Below are 8,096 nucleotides of genomic sequence, written 5' to 3'. Positions count from 1 at the left end.
GCAAAAAACTGGGAACTGTGAACACCACCACTTCAGAAAGTTTTTTTTCACCTTAAGTTCAAGCACGGATACTCTGTTGTCAAAGGATGTAGGAAGCAGCCAGGTTATTGTTTTTGGAAATGTACTCCTACGCCACAAGAAATCTGATCGGGTTGAGAAGAATGCAGACCTCTACTTTGCAGCTTGTGCTGTATATGTAGCAGAGCGGTTTTCATTCTATAACTGTAGCATCCGTTATTCAACTGAATGTTTATTATTTCTATAAAATTCTGTCCAAGTAATGTAATTGGTAATTCACTCCATGACAGTAGATGACGCTATTCATTTGATTGCAGATCAAATGGGATTCGATGGAAACTCTGCATCAAATCCTATTTGATCAGCATTTCCTTTCCATGACAACTCCCTCTTATCGAGATTTTTAGTGTAGCCACTGTGGTGTTTGTCATAAAGTTCTTTGTGACAAAAGTTGTGACATAAAGTTCTCAGCTCTGCATTCATCATGCCTCGTTGCATCTTCTTCTATGTTTACTTCCTTTTCGTCATCTTCTTCTTAGGTATCAATGTGTGCTCGGCAAGACCGATTTGTGCATGAGCGCCACCAAGTATTGTTTTACTGTAACTTAGGCACATGAACAAAAGCGCCCATCTCATTGGCCTGCCAGTTTTGAACAAGGCGCAGCAAACAAAAAAAAAAAAAAACATGACCAGGGGCCATATTAACAAAACATTTTATCATACTATTAAGAGTTCTCCTAAATGGCAGTAAAAGTTCTTAGTTACGAGTTTTCTCTAAAAACTTATTCACAAAGCTGCTGAGAGCATCTCTTACTAAGGAATAGAGAGAAGTCTTAAACCCGCCCTTACTCTTAGCTTGACCCCGTTGTTATGGATGATGTCATCACGCATACTATCTATGACCACAGTGACTGGCTGATAGGGGAGGGGTCTCTGTCAGCGATTTAAATATAGAAATATTTTATTTTTATTTTGCCATATTCAAATAAAATGTTTCAAACAAGAATGTTGCCATATTCTAATAACGATTTAAAAAAAATAGGCCAAGTGTCACAAATTAAACTGGAATATGTTCAGCTAATTGTCAGACTCTAACATGTCTTCATCTTGTGGGTTTGCAGAATTCACAGAAAATGTTTTAAATTATAAACAAAGTTCGCAAGGAGCACGTTCAAATGGTCTATCTAATCAGCGCGAGAGGAGGTATATACACAGTTGAGAGCCGACTTGCCAAGTTACCTCGACACTTTTCTGCATCCTAGGGATGGCCCGATACCATTTTTTCCCAAACCGATACGAGTACGAGTATTTACATTTGTGTACTTGCCGATACCGAGTACCGATACCGATATTTCTACCACGAAAGTAATTACAGGCTACCAGAAAAGAAGACAGAAGACTATTTTAGAACACAGGTTGGAAGACTGTTTTTATTTTCTCTGCTTGTTTAAACAAGTCTAAAATAAATAATAAGTAAAATAATAAATGTAAGCAATTTCAAATAAAAAATAAATTATATATATTTCTGTGTAAACAAAAAGCCTCAATACTGGCACTGTCTTCACAACTGACAAAATATAAATAAAAACATATTGTACAGTCAACAATGTCAACTCAACAATATATCAATGAAATGTTTGACAGCGTCTTCAGCTTTCAATTTAACTCAATTTCAATGTAACTGTTGTGTATTCACAATTAAACTACTGCATATTTCAATTGAACAACAATTAAACTATGTGGCACAGTGACAGCTCCCTTGTTTCAATTAAACAAACATTTCAGTCAGCAATGTGATCTGAACTAGCTTAGGTACTTTTTGGGAGAATGAAAGGCAGGTTCTTTTTGATGAACAAAATCATCTCTGCATGATCAGCTGTGATTCTGTTTCTGTCTTCATTCACAATATGTGACACTGAGCTGAACAGCCTTTCACTGTCAACACTACTGCATGGTGCTGAGAGGTATCTGGATGCCATTTTGGCCAGAGTAGGGAACCGGACTTTGTTAACTGCCCAGTATTGTAGTGGTTTGTCTTCTCGAGAAATTGTGGTCTCCCCTAGGTATGTCTCTAATTGTGCAGTAGAACCTGCTTGAGCTCTGTTTAGAGAGACTGGTGCTTGCTCATCTGCTATTTCATCAAATATACTGTCCAGGCTGCTTGCCTGGTCCCTGCGTGGTTTTCTGGCAGGAGGCTCGTGCAGGTCATGATTCTCCTCTTCTCTAGACGACCTCAACAGCTCACGCATCAGCATCTCCTTGGCATTTGCAGCAGTGCTGGTGTTAGAGAAAAAAAGATGTTTGTACCTATAACAGAGGGAGAAAAAAATGAGGCATCTGACAATAGGTAATTTATTATAATAATATAGCCTAATCAAATAATTTATTAATGAAAATTAAATCCTAAAATGTACTTTTCAGCAAGACATTGGCAACTTAACTCGCTATCTAGCACACACACGCACACAGACACAGATACACACAGACACACGCTCACAGACACAGATACACACAGACACACGCTCACAGACAGACACACACACACACACACACACACACACACACACACACACACACACACAGACAGATACAGACACACACGCACACAGATACAGACCCACACGCACACAGACAGACACACACACACAGATACAGACCCACACGCACACAGACAGACACACACACACACACACACACAGATACAGACCCACACGCACACAGACAGACACACACACACAGATACAGACCCACACGCACACAGACAGACAGACACACACACACACACACACACACAGATACAGACCCACACGCACACAGACAGACACGCACACACACACACACACAGATACACAGATACAGACCCACACGCACACAGAAAGACACACACACACACACACACACACACACACACACACACACACACAGATACAGACCCACACGCACACAGACACACACACATACACACACAGACAGACAGATACAGACCCACACGCACACAGATACAGACCCACACGCACACAGAAAGACACACACACACACACACACACACACACACACACACACAGATACAGACCCACACGCACACAGACACACACACATACACACACAGACAGACAGATACAGACCCACACGCACACAGATACAGACCCACACGCACACAGACAGACAGACAGACAGACAGACAGACAGACAGACAGACACACACACACACACACACACACACACACACACACACACACAACACCTACCTGGGGTCGAGTAGAGTAGCGATGCTGTAGAGGGGTTGTTCTTCCACATCAGAAAATCGCCTCCTGACAGCTGCAGCTAAAGTCCCTTTCATAGTTTTGATGCCATGGTCATCGTCGGTCTCTCTAGACAGAAATCGCTGCAATACAGTGACAGCAGGAATCACATCTGCTGCCATAGCTTCAGAAGAGCTAACTTTTCGCGTTAACTCCTCAAACGGACCCAGAACAGTTACAACCTTCTCCAGCAGTGCCCATTGGTGAGCCGTGAGATTATCAGGGAGTTCATGTTCGGACACAAAAACTCCTAGTGCCCGTTTCTGCTCAATCAGGGACTGGATCATGTAAAATGTACTGTTCCAGCGGGTCTGTACGCCCTGCTGTAGTCGTTTTGCAGGCTGACCGATCTCTAACTGAATGTCTTCGAGGTAGGAGTAGGCTAGAGGTGAATGTTTAAAATGGCCAACGATTTTGCGTCCGATAGCCAATGCATCAGCAACACTTCTCTGTGATAAAAGTCCTTCGTGGACCACCAGCTGGAGAGTGTGAGCGGCACAAGGTAGGCTGGGGAGTCCAGCATCATTCATGCCCTTAATCATATTTTTAGCGTTGTCTCGTAGCACAACGTGGACAGAGGTTTTCGGAATGCACCAGGTCTGAAGCATCCCATCGAACGCGTCTGCTATGGCTTTGCTGGTGTGCGAACCCCGAAACGGCTTTGCTTGTAAGGTGGCTTGGCGAAGAGTAAAGTTGTCATCAATCCACTGTACAGTTAAACTGAGCAGAGACATTGGGCAGACACTGCTTGACCAAATATCTGTTGTAAAACTGACGGTCGAAACGTCACGCAACAGGCCACTGACGTGCTTTTTCACGTCATTAAACACTTTCGGTAGCATAGCGGTGGTAATGTGATGGCGGCTCGGAATTTCGTATCGCGGCTCCAGTATGCCAAGAAGATGTCGAAATCCTATATTTTCAACAGCCGACAATGGCTGGTCATCAAGTGCAATAAAGTATGCAATTCCCTCTGTTATTTTTAGTGCCCGTGGATTATCTCTGGACATCTTCTCGCGCTTCTGTAAAACCTGTGTTAATGTTGGCTGCTGAGTTGCTTGTTTAGCTTGACTAAACTGTGTGTATTCAGCACTATGATGCGTCTTCAGGTGTTTAATTAGATTGCTGGTGTTAAACGATGTACTTTCTTTTCCTCCTCTCGATACCTTAGCTGAACATAACTTACAGTCTGCCTTGCTGCTGTCATCATCCCTTATCTTGAAATGGGCCCAAACCGCCGACATTTTACGTTCATATGGCGTTCACCTAGACAAAACGGCGGCTCGCGGCGGACAGTTTCGTTTCACAAAACGCACGTGGTATCGGTGCGTGGTATCGGCTCATTTTTATGAGTACGAGTACGAGTATATGAGGACGGTATCGACCCGATACCCGATGCCAGTATCGGTATCGGGCCATCCCTACTGCATCCCTCCGCCACCCCGTTCCTTACTCACAGCCTGCAATGGGGGGCAGAACTCTGGGTTTGCGCTAAATTCAGAGCTCAGTGCCCTGGATCGCTTCGTAAAGTGTTTGTACGTGTAAACTCATAAAAACAACTGCCACAGGTAATCTGACATAAATTAAATGAAATATTATTAAAGATAGGCCTATATTTATTATCACTATTGTCTCAATGTGGTGTAGTGTCTTTGGCCAGATTGCAGCAACAGCCATTAGGATTGTTTGTGAGTTGGTGTTAGTGACTTGGGAGTCCTCTTGACTACTCCTAGCGTTTTGTGGATTTAGGAGCTAGGTTGAGCGCTAAAATGCTTTGTGAAATACTCTTATACCAAAAATGTAGGAGTCCTAAAATTAGGACTGACACGCCCATTATTTTCAAGACTTTCTCCTAAATCTGCAAATTAGGAGCTACTTTTAGCCTTAAGATGTTTTTTGAATACGGCCCCTGGTGCTCACACTCATATTGGACGCCTTTGTTTAGTCACAGTGTGATAAACATGCATAATAACGGTCCCAGTGTGACCAAGCCTTTACTCATTAATCTTCAGGACACAAATTAAGATTTTTTTTATTTTTTTTATTAAATCTGGGCGTTTTATGTTCCTCCATTGAGCTATGTAACTACCACTTTGACATTTCAAAAAAATTCATAGAGATCTTTTTTAGTTTTAGTTTTGTTTTACATTTTCTAAAGAGACTGGATCACTTTATATGTTAAACAGATTTAATTTAATTTTTTATTCACATATAAACATTAATCAACACCAGTTATGATAAACAGAAGCTCATTGTGTTTTGAGGAGCTCATTGCTCAGTGTTAAACCTATAATAACAGGTATACATTAAAACCATTGACCCCATTATATGCCCATTATATTGTCATTTTGCGCAATCGGAGGATTTGTTAGACAGAAGCTAAAGACTAATTTTAATTGGATTTTCTAGGTGTATTTCTGTGTGTGTATGTACATGTCAGTAGGACCTAAAACATGCAAATGGTCAACTTTTGCTCCATGATGGTTAAAATTTGCCATTGATTTGAGATCTCTATACTTGACGTCACATATCCTGCAATGGGACTAAAATAATATATCGTACAGCCCTGTTATGGATTAATCTATAGCTTAATCATTTTATTTTTTTCAGATCCTGATCCTCCATATCACATGAGCTATGATGTTGTAAAGATGGAGTTTATTAAAGAGGAGAATGATGATATGAGAATTTCAGAAGCATCATGCAGAGTGAAAGATGAAGATACTGAGGAACAAAGTGGTTGGTGTCCATTCTTGATTCATTATTATGACTTTTACCAGGATCATAGGCTATCACAAATGTATAGAACCAACAAAATAACAAAACAAAAAGCTATAAAATGGTTAAAGATAGAAGTGACATTTAATGATATCTAAAAAAATGCCATGACTTTTCATTTTAGACTTGAAAGTACACAAGGAAAATGAAGTATTACTGGAAATTGAGAAGAAACATCAGAATCAAGAACCTCATGATGCCATAACAGAACAAAGAGCAAAAGCCAAAAAGTCTTATACCTGCCCTCAATGTGGAAAGAGTGTCACACGTAAACAAAGCCTCAAGGAACACATAAGAGTTCACACTGGAGAGAAACCTTTCACATGTCTTCAATGTGGAAAGAGTCTGAAATGTAAAAAAGGCTTTAAGATGCACACAAGAAGTCACACTGGTGAGAAGCTGTTCACATGCCCTCAGTGTGGAAAGATATTTTTTAGTAAAAGCAACCTTAATACTCACATGCGAATTCACTCTGAAGAGAAGCCATTCACATGTAATCAGTGTGGAAAGAGTTTCAAATGGTCAAATAGTCTCAGAGTTCATAAGCTCATTCACTCTGGAGAAAAGCCGTTTAATTGTGATCAGTGTGAGAAGAAGTTTGTTAAGAAATCAGACCTAAAGCACCACATGGAAGTCCACATAAAAATGAAGCCTTACTTGTGTTCTGTTTGTGGAAAGAGGTTTTCATGGCTGGGACGTTTTAAAGACCATCAGAAAATACACACTGGTGTGAAAGAGTATGTGTGCTCCGATTGTGGTAAAGCTTTTACTACAGCCACTCTGCTGAAAGTGCACCGAAGGATCCACACTGGAGAAAAACCTTACAAGTGTTCATTGTGTGGGAAGAGTTTCAGGCAGTTAGGAGCCCTTCAAGGACATGAGAGAATTCACACTGGAGAGAAGCCATATCAATCCCATCAATGTGGAAAAAAATTCAGCCATTCCAGAACTCCACAGATTCACAGAAAGAAGAATTGCCCAAAATTAAATGGAAAGTCAATTCGATTGGAGAAAAAAAGACTAGAAGAGCACAATAAGTGCTAAATTTGTGCTCTTGTTTTGCTTTATTTATTTGTGAATCAAAATTTCCAAACATATCATGCAGTCATTTACAGAATGAAAATGACACATGGTAAAGTTACAAATATTCATTATGTAATGATTGTTAATATGCATTACTGTAATTTTGGGAGATTAACTTTGTGCTGCTGCGCAGTTTTATATATTGTTTTAGTACACTGCTACTTCAGGATTAATAGGTTCACTGAAACCACTGAAAAGTGACCAAATGAGAGACTTCTTATTAAAACAATTATTCCATCATGAGCGCTGAATTTGAGTCATTCTTTACAATCACATGTGCAAACTTGAAGTTCCCCATTCTAGCCGCGAAGGATACCTTATATGAATGCATTCAAAAGTTATTTTAAATTAATATATTGCCTAGTTAAATGTAACTCAAAATGGTTTGGAAATTAAAATCACTTTAACACCTACATAATTACTACAGTAACAACACAAACAGTAATAAGTACACCTTGAAATAAGCAGCTTATAAAGTTAAATTAAACATTGTTGTCACATGTTTCTCCCAGGTGCTGATTGGACATGTGCAGCAGATGGCTAAATTGTTGCCTTTGTCTTTTTTGCGGAGGTTAAATGTGGGGTAATAGCACATGCTATTTAAATTGTTGATATCATCAATTGAATGTTAATGGGAGCCTATGTTGAAATTTCACTAGTAAAGATACAATGACTGATATCAAGAATTAGAATTTAACTAGTTGAAATTAATTGTTGATATCAATAATTATTATTTGAAGTAGTAAGAATTTAATCTTTATTATTTTATTTTTTAAATTGATATCAAGAATTCATATCCTGTGAATAAATTAAAGTCAAAACTGCTTGCTATACTAACCCTATATGTACCAGTATCTAATAAATACGTAGTATTAGTAAGTATTAGTAGGCCAACTAAATAGCATCTCATTTGGA

The 8,096-nt window shown here is 39.6% G+C and overlaps 1 protein-coding gene across 1 annotated transcript; it reads right to left on the bottom strand.

The window, feature by feature from the left end:
* Positions 1–1,289: 1,289 nt before the first annotated feature.
* On the bottom strand, positions 1,290–4,054 carry LOC137089367 (zinc finger BED domain-containing protein 4-like). Its single transcript, XM_067452960.1, has 2 exons — positions 3,267–4,054; positions 1,290–2,325 (listed from the first exon to the last, which is right to left on the bottom strand). The coding sequence occupies exons 1-2, from the start codon at positions 4,052–4,054 to the stop codon at positions 1,827–1,829; spliced, it is 1,287 nt and encodes a 428-aa protein (XP_067309061.1). The 3' UTR covers positions 1,290–1,826.
* Positions 4,055–8,096: the final 4,042 nt, after the last annotated feature.

This window comes from Pseudorasbora parva, chromosome 9 (genome assembly GCF_024679245.1).
Source record: "Pseudorasbora parva isolate DD20220531a chromosome 9, ASM2467924v1, whole genome shotgun sequence".
NCBI lineage: Eukaryota > Metazoa > Chordata > Actinopteri > Cypriniformes > Gobionidae > Pseudorasbora > Pseudorasbora parva.
This window is presented reverse-complemented; position numbering and strand designations above follow the sequence as displayed.

What these genes read in the sequence shown, in the direction of transcription:
- LOC137089367 (XM_067452960.1), bottom strand. Translation starts at nt 4,054, where the DNA reads ATGTCTCTGCTCAGTTTAACTGTACAGTGGATTGATGACAACTTTACT. An exon ending in GCTACTCTACTCGACCCCAG is followed by an intron (nt 2,326 to 3,266) that starts GTAGGTGTTGTG and finishes CCTCTGTTATAG; the next exon opens with GTACAAACATCTTTTTTTCT.